Source organism: Microtus oregoni, unplaced genomic scaffold (genome assembly GCF_018167655.1).
Source record: "Microtus oregoni isolate MIOR12 unplaced genomic scaffold, Mior012 000016F_ref0000370, whole genome shotgun sequence".
NCBI classification, from domain to species: Eukaryota; Metazoa; Chordata; class Mammalia; order Rodentia; family Cricetidae; genus Microtus; species Microtus oregoni.
The window spans coordinates 42,279,048-42,304,427 of NW_024543075.1; the positions used below are offsets into that span (position 1 = coordinate 42,279,048).

Consider the following 25,380-nt stretch of genomic DNA (forward strand, 5'->3'; position numbering starts at 1 on the left):
CAACAGAAATACAGTGTGAATTCCTCCATACATCAAAACCACAACTGATCCATGGGAAAAATCATAATTCTTACTATTTTTTAAAGCCTTATTACCAGAGAATCTGTTGTGTTTCAAGAATATTTATACACTGACATACAAAAGAGGACAAATTGAGAGAGTTGAGGTTTGCAAAGTCAAAAGTCTTTTCCTGATAAAATCCTAGATTTCTGAAAATTTGAGCTCAGAAGGGCCTCATGTAGTTGTACTTTCAGAAATAGTGGTAAACATGTCCAATCACACTATATCTTGCTTTTGATGATACAATTATACAGAGGACATGACCTATGAAAAATGTAACTGAATAAATGTCGCAAAGTATGCTATGGATATTTAAAGAAATAAAATTATTAATTCTTGAGTTATATTGTCCCATCCTTACAATCTATAAAAAAGGTTTGCTTTTTTTTATTTTGCCCTAGTTTCTTTTACTACGTAGATGTAATTGTATATTATTTTCTTCTATTTTTGAACAATATTATATTTTACTTTATGGATACATAACTTAATGACATAAGTAAATTCTTCATTGTGAATATTTAGTATTATATCATTAAGTTTACATTAGCATAGATTAACAGACATCATGTATAATATTGTCTAACCTAACAACATTTCCTTAATGATGAAAAATATTTAATTGTTAGATTTATAAGTTTCAGAATTCATGTTTTTTTTTCATGCAGCTTTAAAAATATATTATCTTATGCCATGTGGTGGTGGTGCACACCTTTAATCCCAGCATTCACTCTGGAGGCAGAGACAGCAGGAACTCTGTGAGTTCAAGGTCATCCTGGTCTACAGTGCAATTTCTAGGACAGGCTTCAAAGATACAGAGAAATACTGTCTCAGAAAAAAATTAAGTATTTTCAAATTGCATATATATATATATATATATATGCAATTTTTTTGCAGCAGCTTCCTATTCTTTTGCAGCTTATTTTTCATCAGTACATCACTCATAGTTTTGAAACAGTAGATCTATATTTTTATCAGATATAAATTTACCAACTCAAGTAAAATGTATAATTCTTTCATGCTTTAGATTGTAGTTCCCAAATACAATGAGATTGACTTCTAATAATGAGGTAATATATGGTTTTATTGCTATTTTTATATTTTTAACTTTGAACCTTATTGTACATAGCATTATCATCCAGATATCTGAGTTATTCAAAAAGATATCTGCACTCTAATCTTAGTGTTTTTCATTGTTGCAAGAAATGTAGTCTCCATTGCATTTGTTCCATACTTATTTCTCACAGTGACACTCTGTTGAGTATCATTGTAATGTAGGTGGGTCTTCTGTCTATGTGTTACTTTCATTGGTCAAATAAAGAGACTGCCTTGGCCTTTGAGAGGACAGCAGCTTAGATAGGCAGAGTAGACAGAACAGAATGCTGGGAGAAAGAAGCAGAGTCAGGCAGACGCCATGCTTCTCCTACCCAAGATGGACAGTGGTTAGAATCTTCCCAGTAAGCCACCACTTCGTGGTGGTACACAGATTATTAGAAATGGTTTAAACAAGATGTGAGAGTTAGCCAATACAAGGCTAAAACTAATGGGCCAGGCAGTGTTTAAATGAATACAGTTTCCTTGTTATTATTTCCAGGGCTAAGCTAGCCGTGCAGGAGCCAGAAGGGACGAAAAGCAGGCCTGCTCACCTCACTACTATACATTGCATCTTTGCTATGAATTTTCAGGTTAGAACTTGGTAAGGACTCTGGTGGACATCTAAGCAATTTCTTTCGACATGCTTTTCTGCAATTTCTTCCTACCCAGTTGTTGCTCTAAAATGAGAACTCTATTCCTTTGTTCTAGTGTGTTGCTGCTGTTAAAAATATCATATTTCTATTTCTTTTTTAAAAAGTTTAAACATATATACAACATATATGGAACACATCCACACCCACTCTCCTTTGCTCTAATTCCCCACAGATCCCCCCAACTTCATGTTTTTAAATTAGTTTAATTTTAATATTTTTATTATTAAAAATTTAATACTATGTATTTTGATCATATTTTCCTTTCCCAACTCCTCCCAGATTCTCTCCATCTCCATACCCTTCAAACTTCATAATCTCTCTCTCTCCTCTCTCTCTCTCTCTCTCTCTCTCTCTCTCTCTCTCCTCTCTCTCTCTCTCTCTCTCTCTCTCCTCTCTCTCTCTGTCTCTCTGTCTCTCTGTCTCTCTCTCTGTCTCTCTGTCTCTCTCTCTCTCACACACACACACACACACTCCTTTGGGGGGGCAAATAATACACATCATTTGGCCTACTATTCTCAGGCATAGAGCCTTTCCTTGGAGTGTGGTTGATATACCCAGTATCTCTTCATTATCCCTTCCCAATAATGTATCAAATACAAACAGCTTCTTGGTTAGGGTTGAGACTTTGTTTACACTTCCCTTCTCACTGCTGGCATTTTTGACTGCTTTGAACTTGTGCCAGTCTTATGTGTACATCTCACAACCCTCATCAGAGAAGATTCTTCTTGTAGTAGATGATCATTAGCACAGAGACACACAATTGGACAATGTGTAAATGTGAGAAGCAATGACACATTCATCCCTAAAAGGGATGTCATCATCAAACCTAATAGCTAATAGGTGATGAATGACAGCAAGCAAACAGTGTCTTCCAGACATAATAGAGTTGATACACATATGAACTCATAGAAACCTTGGCAGAATACATGTAAATTTTTAACCCATTACGTTCAACTGATATTGCCAGTACACATAGTGGTATGTGCTCACAAACTAGGAAGTGAACAAGCTAATAGTGGTTACTCCAGCAAAGAAAAGTGATCCTCCTTCTTTAATACAATTAGCTGTTAATATCCCCTTAGCTAAAGATAGGGCCTTAGGAGACCCTAGCCACTATAAGCTGGAATTAAAAAAAATTATATTTATTTAATTTTATGCTGTTTGTATGTTTTGACTGCATGTGTGTATATTCACCATATGCATGCCTGAAAGGAAGCAGACTCAAATATGGAGTTCTGAAGGGTTGTGAGCTGCCATCTGAGTGCTGGGAATGGAAGGCACATCCTCTACATGAGCAAGTGCTCTTAGCGACTGAAATAATTTTATCTCTACAATATTGTTATCTTAAACTGGTTTGGTCTTGTGCACATGTTGGACAGGCAACTATATCTGTTATTGAGTTTATGAGCTCAACAGTTGAGAGCAGCATGAACCCATGCAAATAAATTAAATATTTAGAAGGCAGTATAACATCATGACTATTTAGAAAAAACAGTAGCACTGCTTTCCTCCCTAGGGTCTAAGATCTTCCAATTCATGGGTGGTGACCATGTTTGCAGGTCCTTTCTGTGGAGAAGTCCTCAAATCCAATCAAGAAATCCATTGTTACCCCATGAAAAGTCTTTATACTGCCTCTCCAATGATGTCATAAATTTCTGTTGTGGACTGGCCAAATAAGTAAACCTGTGACTAAGATTGAGATTTTTGTTCTTTTTTTCTTATACTTACATTGTGAAACATATTATTTAGAAAAGTTTTATTGGGGTAATACAATTAGTTATCTTGCGTTGGGTTTAGTAATTTTCTGCTTTCTGTCCAAATTCAAAGCTAAATCTTCAAATTTAGACAACGTTTCATTTTCTGGAACTTTTATTATTTATACAATGTGCAAAGGTAGAAAATTCCTTTTTGTTTAAATTTAATAATAATAATTAGCTGTCTAATGAATCATTTAAAATATCTAGTAAGTGATTTCTAAACATAGTTGCATTATGTATTCCAATATTGTTAGTAAATAATAGAATCATAGCTATTGATTTAGAATTGTAAGTTTCCTAAGTTTTTAAATAGAAAATGCCATTTTCTCCTCAATGCAGTTTTCTTAGTGTCTTTTACTATTCCAGTGAAGCCCTTGGAGTGGCTCAGAGGCTAAAATAAAATATGCAACTATGCAAAAGTTCTGTGTTGAATTCCAAACACAGTTTCACCTCAGATGATTGCTGTAACGAAATATAAATCTCTATAAAAATAAAAAGGCTCAAAAATTGAGTCACCGAAAAAAAAAATGGAAACAAACAGAGATAAATTTTAGTTCATGTTTTGACGAGACAAGTTTTAGTTATTCTTTAAGGGGTCTCCAAGAGCAATACAAACTCAGATTGTTGAAGAATCACAGGGCTAACTATCGCAATACTGTCGCATTGGAACACCTAAGACTTGTTTTTAATGGCAAAGTTAAAGTCATTGGTTGCTACCAGGCCCATGGTCCCTGTTGTGCTCCTCAGGGTATAACCTGGACATTGACTAATTTGCTGTAGAATTATTCTTCACTGAGCACTCCTTGCCACTGGGCTCCTGAGGAAGAGACGAGTTCTCTGTCCTTGTTTCCTTGTGGATGAGTAAATAATGTGGGTTTTGAAAAATAAAAGGGCCAAATTTGAATTAAGAGTATGAAGTATAACCATTGACTGGTAACAGTAAATAAAAGGAGCTTTTCACTTCTTTGTTTCATGGAGCTAATGGGTAGGTTCTTACTGAGTTTTTCAAATGTCATTTTGTAGCAAATAAAGTCAATTAAATGCAAAGCTGTCAGATAGATTGATAACTCACTAGCAATAATTCCTCATCTTAAATGAATTATAATGTTCATGGTTGTGAAGACCCAGAAGTCTTAATATGTGTACCCCTGTAGATATTAACTAAAATTGGGGAGAAGTCTATGTGTACCTCCTAAGGTCCGAACTAAAACTGGGGAGGTTTTTCGGAACAGAATTATCATGTAGAGTTGCTGATTTGGAAAGTAGTTTAATTTCTTTTTTTTCTTCTAAGGTGAAAGGTGAAAGAACTATGATCTGAATGAATAAATCCGTTCTGATCCCTGTTGACTGCAGCTCTTTCCATATCCTTGAATAATCATCTTTGAAAGACACATTGTATTCTTTAAGGTGAGAACATAGGAGAAAATAAGACAAATATTAACAATTATTATCTAATTTCTAACACTACAGAATGCAACAGACTATTCATCCTACTTTTTAAATTTATACACACAAAGATATATTCATTCTATAAGAAATAATACAAAACCAATTTCTCTTTGCATAAAGATAAAATCTATATGGTATAAAATATGCAAATGTATATTAATATATAATACACATGAAAATATTTTGAACAAGAAAATTTTGCTTGTATAATTTTCTTATTATAGTTTGAAGGGGAAGATTTACTGTTCTAATTGTAAAGTTGCCAATGTTGGAAATTCCAGCATGATTTTCTGGTTTTGCTATCCCTATCCTACTTGGGATAACTAAAACTCTTTTAGCCAGCCAGATGCAGAATTTCTCCAAAGGAGTAATCCCATACTACCTTCTTGACATTTTTAGAGAAATATCTCATGACTAAGTGCTATTTTTATCAATTTTCAAATTTCTCCTATTGTCTTTGTGTTGAAACCAACACCAGAAACAGATGGTCCAAATTCTCAACAATATTCCTCTGCCTATCATTAAATCCCTTCCCTCCACAAAGTGTAAAAATAATTAAAGCACAAGAAAAATGAGTATATACAATCACAAATTCTTTTCTAGGCAGCATCTGAGCTTAGTATATACAGAAACAGAAAAATATTCTGTTGCCAGTTTATTTTCACATTCCATTTCTTTCTGAAAGGTACTAAAACCAAATTGTACTTATGCCTATGTAACTGTGATTTAGAGGTAAGAGGAGACCCTTTCAGCTTATTAAAAAACTCTTTCCAATTTAAAGAAACTTGGCACGCTGAATATGAGAATTATTCCATTATAGAAGTGTTCAAATGCCCAGTTTATTCTGGTAAATGCCCCCAAATATTCATGCCTTATTTCACATTCTCGTTAGCTTCCAATACCCTAGCAGATTATCTCAGTGAAAATTTGATTCTTTTCATGGTAAATGCTTGGGAAACTCTTGGCACAATTATTTATTATAATCACAATTCTGTTGCTTAATTATTAATATAATGATGTCTAGTTTATACGTAAATGTGTTTTCTGGAACCACCCGCACTCTGTAGTATGGATTACACTTTCTGTGTCAGCGAGTGTTCCGATTTCTCTCCCAGATCTGTGTCAGTGGGACTTTGACAAACGCCATCAGCTGTCTACACTCTCATCCTACACCTAATGATGGTGGCAGTTCAATCTTACAATAACACAGTCATCTTGAGACACTGTTGAAACCAAGGGCAAGGCTTCAGTCTGGGAAAACACTGCCTAACTGGGGATTGAGAGACCTAAAATGCTGCATGATTTACAGGTTGCCATTTATATTAAAGCTACCAGTCCTGCATCTCCATTTCTAGAGCAAACAGACACATGTTTAGTACACTAGAGAGCTGGCACTTACTCTGCTAGGTGACATGAAGTGTTCTATAGGGACTGAATTGGCTTCAGTGAACTGAGTCCTCTCACCGTGACTGGTTCTTCCAAGTTCTCCAATTCTTAATCTAGTATGATACGTTTTTCTCTTTCCCCTTTGTTTTATTTTCTCCACATATTAGAATAATGTTGGTTGTGGTGCTTCTTTGACCTTTAAGTGAATAGGTTAGAGCTCTAATCTATGCAACTAAATCAGTACCTGACATAGCTTCTCTACTGCATGAATTCACATCCAATTGAGGGACAAGGGGGCAAGTTATAAGTGGAAAACAATTTAAGAAAAAGAACAATAACACTAAAAGAATTTATAAGAATTTAAGCCTAATATGCACAAAACCACATGCACACATGTTGGCGGGTGGTCGATAGAATTAACCAGACTAGCTTTATTATAAAATATTCAGCTTTAATAATGATAAGAAAAGGGGAACTTACAAAGCCAGAGTTCCCACGAAGCTCAGTAAAAACAAAGAGAGGGCGGGGAGCACACCCTCAAGATTTATAAGTAAATATTGGCCTAAGGGGAAGATGCCCTACAAACAAGATGATTGACTGGGGTTTCCCCTTCACACGCACACACACAAAATTAAACAATTAAAATAAATACTTAAAAAATAATAGGTTTCGTGACTATTATAGTATATCCATTAGAATTTGGTGTTCAGCTACTTAAAACAATATTCATAATTCAAAACCGGAGGTCACTCAAAATTATTTCTAGTCTAGGATCTTCCTTTGACAGACCAAAAGATGAAATTATAGATCCAATTCTTTTTTTTCCTTTTTTATAAATGGAAAGCAGATTCTTCTCTCATACAATACACCCTTACCACAGTTCCCCCTCTCCCCAGTCCTCTCCGCTTCCTCCACACCTTTCCTCTACCCAAACACACTCCCCCTGTTTCCTCCTCAGAAAAAAAAGAGAACTCCAAGAGGTGACATCCAAACAGGACAAAACAAGTTAAAAGGCCCCATACAGAAGCTGGACAAGGCAACCCAAGAGGAGGGAAAGAGTCCCAAGAGTAGGCAAGAGTCATAGATACACCCATTCCCACTGTTAGGAGTCCCACAGAAACTCCAAGCTAACAAACAACCAAAATATACATGCAGAGGTGTAGACCCACGAAGGCCCCTGCTTGCTGCTCTGTGAGTCCGTGTGAGCCCCACTAACTGATATGGTGAGCCAACTTCCCCCGGTGTCCACTATCCCCTCTGACTCCTACAGTCTTCACTCCCTGTCTTCTGGGTCCCCAATCTCTGAGGTGAGGGACCCAGTAAAGACCTCCAACACAAGATTCTGTCCACATAATGTCTGTCTGTCAGTCTTGGCACCTGCTTCCATCTACTGCCAGAGGAAAACTTTCTGTTGACTACTAAACAAGGCACAAACTTAGGAGTATAGTCCATATTATTAGAAACCATTTCACTAGGTTTTATTTCATGACTTTCTTTTTGATTTCTTCTCTTCCTCTTTTTTCTTCTATTTTTTTTTTTTTTTTTGCCAGTCATGTTTGGTTCTAGCCTAAGATTCTGGACTATATAGCCAGCTTTCTGGCCATCCAGGCAGTACAGACCCTAAGCTCCTCTTGGGACTGACTTTCAAGTGATGCCAAATATTGGTTGGCCACACCCACAAGTTCTGAGGCACCATTGTGCTAGCACATCATGGTGGCGGGACAGACTGTAGGTTTAGGGTTTTGTGGCTAGTTGGGTGTCCAGGTTTCTCTTTTCTTAGCCTGCAGAGTACCTTTTCTGGCCAAAGAGACTAGGGCACAGGGATGAAGGCTCCAAGGAGACACAAACTCAACTCTCTATGTGCAATGAGTTCTGTGGTAGTTTTTCTAGGCAATGGGGCCCTACGTTGGTTTTCAGAAAGCGGCCTTCTGTCCTAGTATCAGCGTAGGTTGTTTAGTGATCTCCGGAGGAGCTCCTCAGCCAACAACTCAGCTGGAGTGTAACCCAGTCCCCCAACTTGAAGCCTTGCTTGGCTACAAATCATGGCCAGTGCAGACTCTGTATCCTCTGTTACTAGGAGTCCTCACTAAAATTACCCTCATAGATTCCAGGAAGTTTCCATGGCACTAGATTTTCAAACACTCAAATGCCATCAATTCTAGCCACCCCTCCATGTACTCTCTCCCTCCATCACTTGCCCAACACACCTTATCCGTCCTGCCCCAAGATAGGGTTGGGAGATTTCTCATTGGTGTAGAGTGCTTGTTGTTCTTGCAGAAGACCAGGGTTTGATTCTTAACACATATAAGATAGATTATACCCATTTTTCAGAGGACCCAGTGCCCTCTTTTGACCTTTGCAGACACCAGAAACACACATGGTACACATGCATACAAGCATGCAAATTATTTATGGGAATAAAATACAAGAAAATAGATCTAAAAATAATGTGAATCATGCATATGAAATTGTTCACAAAGTACATTAAGCGAAAGACATGGGTAGTGAATTCTATCAGTATATTTTCATATGTGAAAGAAAAATGGCAAAATTTATCATAATTATCATTTTTGAAAAGTAGAGGAATGTGAAGAAATTAACAGAAAGGAGGCCTTGAATTCTAGACCAGGTGTGATATAATAGCTAGGTTAGAAGGTAGCTTGAACACAATAATTGTAGTACAGACTTGGAACCAACGTTCTTTAGCTCCTTTCTAAGGACATATGCCAAATTCCAATTTAAGTATTAAATATATTTGCATTATGCAGTCTTAATAAGTACAAAAACTTTCTTCTAACAATTAAACAAATTCATCTTCTTAAAGGACTCCCTACTTATGAACTAAAAGAAATGGTAAGATAAATTAGAAGTCTTGGTTGTGAAAGCAACATTTTGAAGAGTCTCCATTAGATCCCAGCTCTCAGAAGTTTTAACAACACTCTGGACTCAGGTCCTGGGATTACATTGATTTTGGAGTCTTCTCTGGCAGTTGCCATGGCCCACTCCAACCATTCCAGCCCCTCCTTCTTTCTGTGTGGCCTCCCGGGCATTGAGGCTGTGTATGTCTGGATCTCCATTCCCCTGTGCATCGTGTACATTGCCTCTCTTTCAGGGAATGGCTTGGTCCTGTGGGTTGTAAAGTCAGAGCCCTCCCTGCACCAGCCTATGTACTACTTTCTATCCATGCTAGCAGTGATGGACCTGGGCCTGTCTGCTTCCACACTGCCCACCATGCTCACAATCTACATGATGGGTGTCAGGGAGGTTACATTAGACATGTGCCTTGCCCAGCTATTTTTCATTCATACTTTCTCTGTCATGGAGTCCTCTGTGCTGCTGACCATGGCCTTTGATCGTGTTGTGGCCATCAGCAGTCCTCTGCGCTATGGCACCATACTCACCAACCCTCGGATTGCCAGCTTGGGCCTGGCCATTGTGGCTCGCAGCATTGGTCTGCACATTCCTGCTCCCATCATGCTGAAAAAGCTGCCTTACTGCCAGAAGCGCCAGCTTTCGCACTCTTACTGCCTGCATCCAGATGTTATGAAGCTGGCTTGTGCCGACACCCACATCAACAGTGTCTATGGCCTGTTCGTGGTTCTCTCCACCCTGGGTGTGGACTCTGTGCTCATTGTTCTCTCCTATGGACTGATCCTCCACACAGTGTTGTCAATTGCCTCCAAGACTGAACGCCTCAAAGCCCTCAACACCTGTGTCTCCCACATCTGTTCTGTTCTGCTCTTCTACACACCTATGATTGGCCTGTCCATGATCCACCGATTTGGCAAGTGGGCTTCCCCATGCAGTCGTGTGTTGCTCTCTTATCTCCACTTTCTCATTCCTCCAGTGCTCAATCCAGTTGTTTATACCATAAAGACTAAGCAGATCCGACTGAGGATTCTGCGCATCTTCCGGTCTGGTGGAGCAAGCATTGGAGATACCCAGGGTCACTAAATCTACTCCCATGGGTATAAAAATATGGAGCTACAAGTTGCATTTTGTGTATTAATTATGATTGATATGGTAGACTTTATTGTTGCAGAATATTTACTGAATAAAATTTATTTTTTACTAGAGTTCAAGAGAAATAAATGGCAAGCAGAATACTTCTCAGGTTTATAATTTTTGATAGAAAAACATTTTGAAAATATATAATTAGGTGTAATCTTTCTGGCACAATTATTTGTCCCTTCAATGTACATCCCTTCCTATAAACACTTTATTTTAATATATTAGGCATTTGTTTAATATTTGCTTAATAATGATTGAATGGATAACTAATGTGCTGAAAGAAACCTTTTGTATGTGTACGACAATTTAAGATTGAATGCTAGGTAACCACAAGTCAAACTATAAACATTTTTAGGGCTTTACTATTTTTTCTATTGTTCAATAGAAATTTCAAAGATAATATAGCTACTCTTTTAAACTTTTTTATCACAGAGAAAAAAACAATTTTTTAATGATATAAAGTAGAAACAATTTCAATCAAGTCTTCTTAGAGGTAAGCTTATGTTTAAAGGATTTCAGTAGTCGCTGGGTGGTAGTGGTGCATGCCTTTAATCCTATGATTCTGGAGGCAGAGGCAGACGGATCTCTGAGGCCAGCCTAGTCTACAGAACTAGTGCCAGAACAGGCTTCAAAGCCACAGAGAAACCTTGTCTCAACAAAAACAAAAAAAGAAAAAGAAAAAAGAAAAGAATGTCAAGTATCTCAGCAATCCTCAACATAATAAATTGAGCAGTAGCTAGCTTGTCAGTCAAATACAGAGAGCTGTTCCAGTACTAATACAATGAGGTGCCCATTTCACTGTTTACTTCACTTTCTGAATTTCTCATTTATATCCGATTATGAAAAGAACTTAAAGGAAATTCAAGGTAGAGCCTAAGCAGCAAACTGATGATCAGCAGACAGCAGAGAAAAACAAAATGTCATGCTAAAGAAAATAAATTATCAGAAGAAAGAGGACTGAATATCCTTTTGGCATTTGTTCATGACCTGAAATATTAGTAGATATGCAAAAATATATGTTTTATAGTTGCAGGTGATAATGATAAAATAGTCTAAGAATGCATTTTACATATATTCCATTACTTAAATAGAGCATGTTTGTTCATTACATCAAGTAATTTTCCTATATAAAAAGGCATTATATGCTATGTCACTGCAGCAAAAATTGAATTATGCATTTTTATCAATTAAATTTTCATCTTTTTGATTTAATAACGGAATAATATGGGATACACTATGATGGTTAAATATATATATGGATTGACTCATGATCAAAGAAGATAACACTTTATCTTAAACAGTTATCTTTTTCTTGGAGAAAGCATTCAAAATATTCTCTTGTAGTTTTTTGTTTGAAATACACAGCTCACTATTGTTGACTAGACTCACCCCTGTGTAATGAGACATCTGAACTATACCCTTGTCCAGCTGTAACACTGATCTCGTGGGAATATTTCTTCACATTATCCCGTCTTTATACATTCTTCAGCCTCCTGTGACCACCAGTCTCATCTCAACATCTATGAAAACAATCTTAAAAAGTTATTTTGTTTTTTTTTCTGATTTATGAAATAGGAATTGATAACACATTTTATTGACAGTATAATGAAGGTGGGAATGATGTTCAGTAATTCTGTTTTTGTTTTGTGACACAAGGTATGCAGCTGTAAAACTCATAAAATAAATCAAAATATCAATTACAATGACCGTGTGCTTCTCATTGTCAAAAAATGAAATAGTCCAAGAGTAAACTGCAACAAACTCAATATGATGAGACAGGGAAGCAGTAAAGGGGAGGAGGCTGACAGAAGGGGTGTGTGTTTGGGGTAGTGAACATAATGTGGTGCCTTTTCTATATACACACATATATAACATGAATATATACATACATACATACATGAATAGGCCTTTATAACACCCACTGTTTTGATTCTAACTGAAATAATATAAAACAAAAAGACTGTTTGTTTTCAATAGACGTTAAAAAGAAAACTATTGATTTCCAATCAATTAATGGAGAATGATAAAGGGGATGATGAATGAACAACTGATTATCTTCTGTAATTTTGGGGGGAGAAAGGTTGTAATTATATTATCATCTCAGAATGTAAAAAGTAATAGAAAATTAAGGAGAACTGCCAACTTTTCAGTTTTTTCAGATTTTATTATTCACAACAGAAAGTCAATCTCAAAGTTCCTTACATATTAGAATATGTATGCTTTTAAGGGAAGTACATTTTCTACTCTTTAATGTGGTTTGTTTATAATTAAAATAGAGAAGACAAAACAATTATTTTGTATATATATATATCTTCTGATATATATATATATATATATATATATATATATATATATATATCTTCTGATTGGGTTATTGCCTTCAGGGATATCTGCATGAGAAATGTTGAGCAATTTTACTAGATTAAAATAACTAACAATTTCTATTTTCCCCAAATGCCTTAATTTCATCATAAATGGTGCCAGATGTCTTCTTTCAAGTAAATTACAGAATAACTTAGTTATCAATAAATAAATTAAGGTTAAAGTTGTATTTAAATATAAATTATTTATTGGAAATCTAAAAATGTTACACATCTGTTTAGGAAAGTTTATTTTAGTGGTTAGTATAAAATTTTATTGATACACATTAAGAAATAAATAAAAACAACTGTAAATTTAATGAATTGTACAAGTCACTCTTCAGTATTTTAATAAAAGAAGAATATTGGTTCAATTTGACTTACTGTCTAATAACATTTTAGACATATATTGTAGTTTATTTTTGTTTGAGATTTTCATACAAACATAATTATTTTTAGTAAATTCTAGCCCCCAATTTATTCCCCTCTAATTTTAGCCCTGAACTTCATGTGCTTTTCATTAAGCCCAATGAGTTCACTTGGAGTTATAGGTATGCACAAGGTAGGAATATCATATTGCAGCATGACAAGCTTCTCTTAGACTGAGTATTAAACAAACTCTTTCTACATCATTGGCAATAGTTCCTCAGATTGTGTTAATATGTCAAAAGTTCTTTCCAGATCCATGCTGGTATTTTGGCTGCCTTGATTATGTGTAGGTCTTGTGCTTGCAATCTGAGCTGCTATGAGGTCATGTGTGCAGTGGCCTCACTGGAGCTGGGCTCCTCATTGATGATTACTACCTCACTGCAGCTAGGCTCCACACTGGTGATTACTGCCTCACTGCAGATAGGATCCACATTGGTGAATATTGCCTCACTACAGCTAGGCTCCACACTGGTGATTACTTCCTCACTGCATCTAGGCTCCACACTGGTGATTACTGCCTCATTGCAGCTAGGGTCCACACTGGTGATTACTACCTCACTGCATCTAGGCTCCACACTGGTGATTACTGCCTCACTGCAGCTAGGCTCCTCTTTGGTGATTACTACCTCACTGCAGCTAGGCTCCACACTGATGATTAATTACTACCTCACTGCAGTTAGGCTCCACACTGGTGATTACTACCTCACTGCAGCTACCACTCCACACTGGTGAATACTACAACACTGCAGCTAGTCTCCACACTGGTGATTACTACCTCACTGCAGTTAGGCTCCACACTGGTGATTACTACCTCTGGCTCTTACAATCATCTCCCATGATGATCCGTGAGGTCAAGTGGGGAGTTTGATACCAATGATCCCTCTACAGTCTTTTCTCTCTGTACATTGGTCAGTTGTAGGTCTCTATATTAACTTCCATCTGTTTATTCTAAAAAGAAACTTCTCTGATTAGGAGTGAGAGATGAAACTAACCAATGATTAAAAAGATAAGAACTTTGAGATGGAATGCTCAATACTTTGTTTATAAAGCAGTAATACAGTATTAGGTTCTCCACTAGGATCATGACCTACCTAACTACCAGCTTTGGCTCCTGTTAATGCTACCTGGGATGAGTTCTGCCTTGTGAATGTAGACATTAAATCTAGTCATAAAGCTTTTGGTTACTTCCATAGAGTTTGTTGCCAGGGCAGTTAGATAGCTAACATTGTTCACAGCTTGGTGACATTGTGGACTACTTTTGGCCCCAATAACATGCAGAGAACCTTCCAGCACCATGAATGCCATTTGGGATGGGTATAGATTCTAAACATAAAAGAGCACATGACAATTTATCTTTTATATTTTTATTTCCTTTAACATAAGGGTTTTCATTTTCTACAGGTCAAAAGATGGAAACAAAATGATTTGACACAATTCAGTATGTCTTCAATAAAAATTATATACAAATATGTGTTCATAATAAAAATTAAAGAAGAGGTCTTCAATTTTAGATAGAGTAGGGAAAACTTACGAGGAGTTGGATGTATATAATAATGTTTATTACTCAAATACAAAATTCTCAAAAATTAAATTAATAAGAAAAAGGTCTGTTAGGGGGCTAGTGAGATGAGTCAGCAGTTAAAACTGCCAATGCTGCAAAGGACATGAGATGAACTCCCATGTTGTAAAACCCACTATTATCTGGAACTCCAGCCCCAGGGTGTCATAGGCTCTTTTCTGGTCTCCATAGGCATGTGTGGCAAATAAGTAAGGAGAGACACAAGTATACATAGTAAAAATAGAAAAATATTAAGTTCAGATGAATCTAGAACATCAGCATATTAACGACGAGACACTGATGCCTGTCTTGATCCTATGCAGTAATTGTTTAGACAACTACAGTTTCGATGAATTAGTGAGTGCAGTGGTCCTGTCATTCATTGTTCAGAAGACCTGGTTTGGCTCCAGTCTTACTACATCTCTCACTTTTGCCATTTCCTTTGTAGTTACACGCCATGAGACAAGGAGAAGGGTGTGGTAAAGATGTCCCCCTTGTGGCTGAGCACCCCAGAGTCACTAACTCTCTTTGTCCAGTTGTTTTAATCAGTATTTTAACTAGTTAAGAGTTTATGAGGGGTAGGAAGGTAGGAAGTGGTGAATTTAATTAATTTAGAAGTTAAGAGGATTATATCATGATAATTATGATCAAAATTCATTTGATAAAATTATCAAACAATATATTTATTAATTAATATATAATATTAAATACAAAAAAACATAATATTAAAATAATCAATATTTGTATTAAATGTAGAAAAACAAAAAGCACTTCCCCAAAAATAATAAACTATGCAAAGGTTTCTACTCTCATTACTTTTATTTAATATAGTGCTTGGTTTCTCAGCCAGAGAAATAAGGCAATAAAAAGAAAGTGATTAAATTAACATGAATTACAACAATGGTATAATTACCCAAAAAGTGCCATGGTGGCAATCTTTTCTTGGTGACATTCAACAGCTTTTTAATTGGATTTGGCAAGAAGGAAATCCTGTCTGGTACCTGAAATCCAGACAATTATCTGGGGCTTTTAAGGTCATGGATCATAAATGAGAACTTACAGCCACCAGATTATTAAACTAGCATAATTCCTAACCTCATTCTACATTTTATGCTTCAACCCATAGATCAGTGTAGGTCTCATCACAAAGAATCTTCTCTGAAACAGATAGAAAATAATACAGAAAATAACAATCAATCAAAGAGAAGGAAATAAGTGATTGTGGGTGCTCATTTCTAGGTGATCTATTCACAACACAACTCCTGTATCCAAGACTCAGGAAACATTATGGAAGGAAGATTTTAAGAGTCAGAGGAAAGGAATGTTGGCTGTGAGACCACAGTCCTAGAAATGTCATGGAAACTATACCTATGATGTCTCCATAATGTGGGAGCCTGAACAAGATCTAAACAGGGCCAATACAAGCAGACATGCAAATATGGAAGGGAATACATCTCATGGGGTGCCAAGCCTAGACAAAAGGCTACAGGAAACTAAGGAATGCTGTGAACAGAAGGAAACAGCTTGGCCAGGAAACAGTCTCTGGATTAGGCAATATGATCAACCATGAAATCATACCTCTACAGACTTAAAAAGGTATATTTATATATTTAGGATTATAAATACATATGAGTATCTATGTATGAGTGTTTGTGTATGTACATGCATGCATGAGAGAGACAGAGAGAGAGAGAGAGAGAGAGAGAGAGAGAGAATTTAATAAGAAGCCAGAAGAAGGGAAGAAAGGAAGATAGAGGTTACATGGGAGTGATTGGAAGAAGGATGCAATAATTATATACAGTATAATATACTACTACTTAATTTTCCCTTTTATGCATAATATATATATATAATAAAACAAATGATATATGTATGCTACTTATTTTTGAGGTCATAATGCAATTACATCATTTTTCCTCTGATTTCTTCCCTCAAAATCTTCACATCCATTCATCCTTGCTCTCTTGCCCACTCATGGTCTCTTGTTCATTATCTGTTTTTACACACATATGCATATGTGTATAATTATATAATGCTTTGATAACAGTAATTAATATTAAAAGTTATTCAGTGAATTCACCATATGGCATCAAACTTAAATTTACCCACTCATAATTTATGGTGAAAGCAGAACCTCTCCCTTGTTATTATATTATGTCAATGGCTCAGTTTCAGAAAAAAATTAGTTGTGAAAAAAGGAAAATTTTTGACACTCATAGAAGTAACTTCATTTACTAGTTGATAAAACCTCTAATTTTCTAGTTGGGATAGAATTACTATTCATATTTTTTAAGTAATAATTTAAAATTCATGTTGGAAAAGAATACTAGGTTTTCCAAAGAAAGAATTAAATTTTGTGTACAATGTATTATCTGTTCTCTTTTTAATGCACATATACAGATCTTTTCTTGATAAGCTAAGACAGTAATTTTGAGTCATTATTTATTCTTTTTATTTTTTGAGGCTTCACTTGTATTTAATTGAGAATTACCTAGAGTTTTAGTATTATCTCTTATGTCTCTAAAAGAAACTAGAGGTGATTTTGCACACTCATCACATTTTCAACCAGCAGTTTTCTCTCCCAGGAACTGCGGGTACCTTTAGTGGCCTCTCTCTCCTTCTACCACATCCTTTACAGTATTGCGTCTTTTCACTTCCCTCATTCATATGGTAACATATAGTATCTTAGACTGAATACTTTTATTGACTATCTAGGTATATATTAAATATTTTGAGACTTAAAAGAATATGAAGCTTAACTGATATACTTTCTTCACATATACTCAGGTATTTCACTCATCACCTTTAAGTTCCATATCTCAGAAGGTTTATGTTTAAAATTCTTTTACAGCACAACATACCTGCTTCAAATGTTCTTGTTTCAATTAAGTTCATGTTGTCTGTATTTACTGACTCTGCAGATGTTGAAGAAGAAATTTGCCAACTAGACTTACTTCTCTGGTGAAAGGAAGAGACATGATTAATTTTCAGTTTTTTCAAGAAGACATAAATAAGATAAAATGCTTTAAAAAGTTCAGATGACACTAGACAAAGAAAGCTGATGCTTGAGTGTACTAAAGGATAGAAATTGTTCATTCACTGTCCTAATATAGTACAGCTGTTGTACAGGTGGGCACAGCTGCTACGAATTATTCTTAAGTAAGGACTACAGTGACAGTATTCAACCTTCTATGTATAAAACTAAAACTGAAATTATTACATTCATTTTCCTGAAAATATAGCACTAAATATGCAGACAGTGTAATATATATATATACACTTAAAATGTATAGATAGAGAAATTTATAATTATATATAGATATATGATATATATTGATGGGAAATACATACATCATCTGAACCTGGACTGTATAAAGTGAAGATACTGCATGATAAGATATATTAGACATGGTTAGTATAAAATTACAAAGAGAAAATTAGGGGAGAAATATTGCATCACACCATAAATCTCTTCTATAAAAAATAATGTAAAAGAGAAGCAGCATTCTACAATAGAATCATAGCAAACATAGTTAATGCCCCATTATGTCATGAGACATACTCTACCACCACAATTGTTGTTAAAAAAAATTTAGTATTCAACAATTTTCAAGTGTGAGAAGAGGCTCAATGCTCTGTCCCGAATCTGTTTTGTCTTGATACCATATACCAAGGGATTGACTGTGGGAGGCACTAGAAGGTATAGGCTTGACAAGATGATGTGGACACTTGGAGATACATTCTTGCCAATGCGATGAGTTAGGAAGCTAAACAGTGCAGGTGTATAGAATGCAAGAATGATGCAGACATGGGCAGCACAGGTGCCCAGGGCTTTAGAGCGGGCATTCTGGGAAGACAGACGGAACACTGCCTGGAGAATTTTTACATAGGATGTAGTTATGAGCCATAGATCCAATGCTATCACTGAAAGGGCCACTGAAATTCCATATGCTCTGTTAATGAGAGTGTTAGCACTGGCCAACTTCACCACAGCCATGTGCTCACAGTAGGCATGGTGGATGATATAGCTTGTGTAGTAGGGCAGCCTCTTAATTAGAAGAGGACATGGCAAAACCATGAACAGAGCTCGGCTCAACCCAACTAAGCCCAGTTTAATAACCATAGAAGATGTAAGGATGGTCGAATAATGCAGTGGGATGCAAATGGCCACAAAGCGATCAAAAGCCATGGCCACCAAGATGGCTGACTCAAAAATGCAAAGTGTGTGGATAAAATACATTTGTGTTAGACAGACATCAAACTCAATCCAGTGTTCATCAAACCAGAAAATAGCAAGCATTTTCAGGGCTGTGGAGCATGTAAGAAGCATATCAGTCACTGCCAGCATGCAAAGGAAGAAATACATAGGCTGGTGGAGGCTTGGTTCTAGCTTGACAGTAGCAAGGATTATGGTGTTCCCCAGCAAGGTCAGGACAAGCAGGAAGCAGACGGGAATGCTGATGAAGCAATGAAAACTTTCCAAGCCAGGAATACCAACCAAGTAGAAAAATGAAATGTAGTGATGTGTGGTATTGTTTACCATGCTAAAACTAGGGATGCTTTAAGGTTAGTTGATAATAACTAGGATAATCTCCAAAATGCAGAGATAGATTGCAAAGCATTTCTTCCAAGATTCTTATGTGTGGAATCTAGAATTTCAATCCCAGATCTCCAAATTCTAAAAAGACTCAGGTAAACTATCACATTCTATGGAGCTTCAAAAACTTTTTTCTGCAAAAGAAAATATTACATTAATTACAAATGTTAATCATTGATTTTTTCAATTGAATATTTAATTAAATTTTACTACAAATTTTCCATTTTTATGAAAAGTGAGGTTGATAAAATAAATGTGCATTGTGTTTAAGCCAATGGTTTTTAAGATACTGCAATAAATACAGAGACAAACATAAAATATCAAAGTGATGCAATAGTTGGGAAATATTTTGATATGTCATCTTTTAAAATGCTTCTGATAGTCTTTAATAACATAACTAAAATGTTGACCATTCAAAGAAAGTATAATAAGACCAAGAACATCACAGAAAATGGATGATTCTCACCCACAAATGTAAAATTTATGCATATTTGGGAAAATAAACTAATTTAAAAATCTTCTTAGCTTCATTTTCTATTTTACCATTGGGTGGCAATTCATTTGGTATAAGATAAAAAGTTCCCATGTGCATATTTTAAAACACAAAAATCCTAAAGAAACACAAAGAAGAGAATCAAGAGCAGATTGGTCATGTTAAAGTTGCAGTCTTAGATAGGAAAAGTAGAAGTTATCAACAGGATTATTGATAGTTAGATAGTTAGCTACCATCAGGACATCATAAGCTGCCTTTCCTGTGTAATGGTTAAGACATATGCCATGTGTCTTATATGGGGAAATAACAATATTTCTCCACAGAAAAGGTTTAGTTGATGTGAGGTAATATTGTTATTTCTATCATTTTACTTGTTGGAAATATGAGCTATTAATAGGTCCATGCTTCATTTTGAGGACTTGGAAGTTGAGCATAAATAGCTCAACTTGAATTTTCATATGTACAGAGAAAGAGATTATTCTAAAATTATAGTCTTCCATAACTTTCAGTAAACAAGATTAACCTATTACTAATGACACCTGGTGCTAGATAATCAAACATACAACTGATAATTTAGATATAAATTTTAAGCACAGCTGTGACCATGAAAGGCAAATTAGCACACAATTGTTTCCTTCATAGTCTAGCAAAGAATCCTTACTGATAAAAATAATACTTGGTAAATGTGTGCAATAATTATAAACTTATCATTGTCTCCTACAAGTTCAGCTCCACAATGATTATATGTATTTTCTGTTTCAAGAGAAAAGAAACAAAGCCATTTCCTCTAAGACACATTTTCCTAGGTTTCTAACGTGTACATATTTGCTGATAATTTATTTGGTGCATCACTCATCACCAAGTTGTAAATAGCAGAGGCCTTAAATGGGTCTTTGTCATCTGGATTCACTTAACTCTGATGTTTCATCCACAGTTGCTAACTGTCATCCTGTTAGCTTTCTACCTTTTTTTGATCATGTGTCAGTTTTATTCAGCAGACATTGAACACAATAAAGAACTCAAGAAAATCAGTTCTTGGGGTAGACCAGAAGCTCTTAGCATGGTGTATATTTTCACAAGCATTTCATAGATTTTTTTTCAACTCTTACCTAAAGCCTTTGTCTATGCTTACAAGGAAACTTACTCACAGTTATTGTCCAAAATTCTTTTTCTTCAACTCTCTTCTTGGAACATTCTTTCCAATTTGTGTCACAAGTAACATATTAGGAAATCACTCCATAACAGAAAATAACATAATTCTCTCATGAATAAGATATTTGGAAATAATTACTTCATAATTAGCAAATTAATCTGTTCAGATACCTATTCATTATCTTTCAAATATATAGCATATAATGCCACTTCTCTGTGTTCAGTGTCTATGTAACACTTGCTTTTATCTTCTCTATATGGGACACTGTCTTATGATCTATGATGCAGGGTGTTGTGTTGCATCATGTATGCAGCACGCTGTAAATTCAGTAGCTATGGTTCCTTTTTTGTTAGTCCAATGCTCCTGAGGCCCCTCAGATTCACAGAGGAGATATACCTTGAAATACCCACGATCACAGAGAAAATAATTGGAATAGCATATAACACAGAAGTGTGCCATGTCCCCCTGCCAAGCCATGCTAACTAATCCTGTACACACAAATTTTGTAAGATAAAATGAGGTAATCTTCAACCTCTAAGATTTAATTTCAACTTCTTTGACATTTCCCCAGGATACTTTTTCTGAGGATTCTTTGGAGCTTTGATATTCTTTGCTGTATCTCAATTTTCCTCAGTATAACCTAGAAGAATGAAATCTCATTAGAAAGATGTTATGTGGCTGAATGTGTAAAAGCGGGGAGGAGGAACATGAGTCAAACAATTCCAAGCTAACTCCAAGTGATTCTAATATTTTTCTTTATTTAAGGGGAAAACTCAGAGAACAGGAACAGAAAGTCCACCCCAAGTTGTTGAGTATGGAAAAAAAGAGGGAGAGAGATGGGTGGACTGGCAGTTTTCTCCAGATACCCAAAAGGTCACACCTCAACCTGGTCCAGCCTTTTGAAGGTCATTGGCTGAAGGAGATTCCCCACAAATGATAACCCTAGAGAAACTATATGAAAACATCTAGGCATAGAAGGATAAACCTTCAGCTCTCACTCATATCTAACACTTAGAGAATTTGATCTCAGAAGTTAGAAGAATGGTCACCAGTACATAGAAAGGGTAGAAGAGAAGGAGACAAGTTTGTCAATCACTGTATTGAATCTAGTTAGATAGGGTGAGAAACACATACTCATGCACAATGGTACAGTAAAATGAATGAAGTGAGACCAATGTATTATATATTTCAACATAGTTGAAAGAGATTTTCAATATTCTCACCACAAAATATATAGCATTGGAAAAATGGATATGTAACTGTCCTTATTTTTATTATGATTCCATGTGTGTTTATGTTTATTGAAACCACACAAAATCCTCCCAGTAAAGTAATTCTAAGGTAGCTTTTTGATCAATAACTTAATATATTTTAAGGAACTTATTCTAGGAGCCAGCAACCTGGGCCAGAGCAGACCCGAGACAGGGAACACCACAGGAACAGCTACAGGGAAGCAACTGCTGAGCAAATAAGCCAGAGCCAGAGACCGCTGAGGGTCCAGACGTGAATCTGGGACCTTCAAGGGAGTAGATTTAAACCAGGACCCCTGTGGTTCTGGACATGAGTCTAGGACTTCTGAGGAACTAGGTTTGAGCCAGTCCCCTGCTGATCTAAGCATAAATCTGGGAGCTCCAAGGGGGTAGGCTTAAGCCAGGACCTCTGTGGGTCCGGGCGTTGGTCTTGTATACCAAGGGGAATAGGAAGGAACAGAAAGCTCTGTGGGTTCAGTCCAAGCGTGAGTCTGAGACCTCTGAGAGAGTAAGCCTAAGCCAGATCCTCTGAGGGTCTGGGAGCACCCAAGCCTAGGAATTCTTTTTGTTTTTAAATAAAAATTTCCTTCCTACTTGGGTGGAGTGTTTTATAGATGTCTGTTAAATCCATTTGCTTCATTACCTCCAATAATTCTCTTAATTCTCTATTAGGTTTCTGTCTGATTGACCTGTCCATTGGAGAGAGAGGTGTATTGAAGTCTCCTACTACTAGTGTGTGTGGTTTGATGTCTGCCTTGAGTTCCAGTAATATTTCTTTTACATAAGTGGGTGCTTTTATATTAGGGGCGTAGATATTCAGGATTGAGACTTCATCCTGATGAATTGTTCCTGTTATGAGTATAAAGTGTCCATCTCGATCTCTTCTGATTGATTTTAGTTTGAAGTCAGTTTTGTTAGGAATTAGTATGGCCACACCTGCTTTTTTCTTAGGACCATTTGCTTGAAACACCTTTTCCCAACCTTTTATTCTGAGTAGATGCCTGTCTTTGTGGTTGAGATGTGTTTCTTGCAAACAACAGAATGTTGGATCCTGTTTTCGTATCCAATCTTTTAGCCTGTGCCTTTTTATAGGTGAATTGAGCCCATTAATATTAATTGATATTAATGACCAGTGGTTGTTTACTCCGGTTATTCTTATTGTTTTTGGTAGTAGAGTTTGTGTGTCTCCCTTCTTTGAGTTGTGCTGGTGAAGGGTCTCTATATGCCTGAGTTATTGTAGGCAGTGTTGGCAATGTTGGATTCCATGGGTTGCGATTTTCCTTCTATTACTTTCTGTAGGGCTGGATTGGTGGCTATGTATTGTTTAAATTTGTTCTTATCCTGGAATGTCTTGATTTCTCCATTGATAGTGAACAGTAGCTTGGCTGGGTATAGTAGTTTGGGTTTGCATCCATGATCTCTTAGTTTCTAAAGTACCTCTATCCAGGACCTTCTGGCTTTCATGGTTTCCATAGAGAAGTCAGGTGTAAGTCTGATTGGTTTACCTTTATAAGTTACTTGGCCTTTTTCCTTTGCAGCTCTTAATTTTCTTTCTTTAACCTGTGTATTTTGTGTTTTGATTATTATATGGTGAGGGGATGTTTTTCTTTGATCCATTCTGTTTGGTGCTCTGTATGCTTCTTGAATATTCAAAGGAATATCTTTCTTTATTTTGGGAAAATTTTCTTCCATAATTTTGTTAAAAATATTTTCTGGGCCTTTGAGGTGTGACTCTTCTCCTTCTTCTATTCCTATTATTCTTAGTTTGGTCTTTTTATTGTGTCCCATATTTCCTGAATGTTTTGTGATGAGAATTTGTTGGCTTTGCTGTTTACTTTGATCAGTGCATTTATTTTCTCTATTGTGTCCTCAGAATCTGAGATTCTTTCTTCTATCTCTTGTATTCTATTGATTATCCTTGTTTCTGTAGGCTCTGCTCATTGACCTAGATTTTCCATATCCAACTGGTCCTCCGTTTGTGTTTTCTTCCTTGCTTCCATTTCAGTTTTCAATTCTTGAACTGTTTCCATTACCTGTTTGATCATTTTTTCTTGGTTTCCCAGGGTATCATGTACGTATTTACTCATTTCTTCAAACTTTTTTGTTATACTTCTCATCCATTTCTATAAGGGCATTTTTCACATGTTGTTTAAGGGACATAAAGTCAATTTTTTCCACTTCTTCTGTGTTAGGGTGTTCAAGTCCTTCTGTTGTAAGATCGTTGGGTTCTGGTGTTTTCATGTTGTTTTTGAGATTATTGGGTGAATTTTTGACTTGGCGCCTGCCTGTCTCCTCCTATCAATGCTATCTAATGGGTCTTTTAAAACCGGTTCAGGTTTCCCTGCTGGCTAGGGGCTCTTCTTACAAAATGCACTCGCTCTGTTTCCTGGCTCCTGCCGGGGGCCAAGATCCCTCTCACCCCTCAGAAGGGTCTTCAGGAACAGGACCCTGCCCCTTGCTTGCCAGGGACCTCGCCAACCAAAGGCCTACCTCTTTGATTTAATTGTAGTGGGGCGATCTGCTCTCGGTGTTGCATGCTGGTCCCTGCTGTGCGTTGTCTGCCCCCGCGCTGGTCCCCAGCATCTGCCTGCGCCGTTCGCCTCAGTGATTACATTTCTTATATCTATAAGTTGATATACATATTTTTATTTGTTTTATATTTACAGTTATTGATACTTTGCTCTGAAGATATTTATGTTATTATACAGAATAGTTGTAGAAAATTTAACTGCTCTCTGGGTTTGGGTACTGAGTTGGGGAAGAGGTGTAAGTGGAAAGAAATGAATTGTCTAACCACCAGGTGATTGTCATACAAGTGAACTGCCCCAAAAAGTTCCAGCTGTTTTTGTTTATACATCAAAAACAAACATGTTTTTCCATACTAACAAACAAGTTTTTCCATTGCTTCTACCTTAACTTCCCTCAAAAACAAATATGTAAATATGTTTTCTGACAAATCTTACACTAAAACTTCTTTTAAACCAAAAACAATACTTATAATTTTACTAGTTCTGACAAATATTGAACTGGGTAGGTGATTGACATAGACACACATATTCAAGAACAACAATATCTTTCAAAACATATTTACAGAAATAAGAATAATCTGCCTCTGACCCTGTCAGCATCGAA

At 36.2% G+C, this 25,380-nt stretch overlaps 2 protein-coding genes across 2 annotated transcripts; one reads left to right on the forward strand and one right to left on the reverse strand.

The window, feature by feature from the left end:
* The first annotated feature begins 9,385 nt into the window (after window positions 1-9,385).
* On the forward strand, window positions 9,386-10,351 carry LOC121458133 (olfactory receptor 51G2-like). Its single transcript, XM_041667268.1, has one exon. It carries the CDS (start codon window positions 9,392-9,394, stop codon window positions 10,349-10,351), a length of 960 nt encoding a protein of 319 aa, XP_041523202.1. The 5' UTR covers window positions 9,386-9,391.
* A 7,996-nt stretch (window positions 10,352-18,347) lies between these two features.
* Window positions 18,348-19,298, reverse strand: LOC121458093 (putative olfactory receptor 52P1). The gene has a single exon (XM_041667220.1). The coding sequence runs from the start codon at window positions 19,296-19,298 to the stop codon at window positions 18,348-18,350; it is 951 nt and encodes a 316-aa protein (XP_041523154.1).
* Window positions 19,299-25,380: the final 6,082 nt, after the last annotated feature.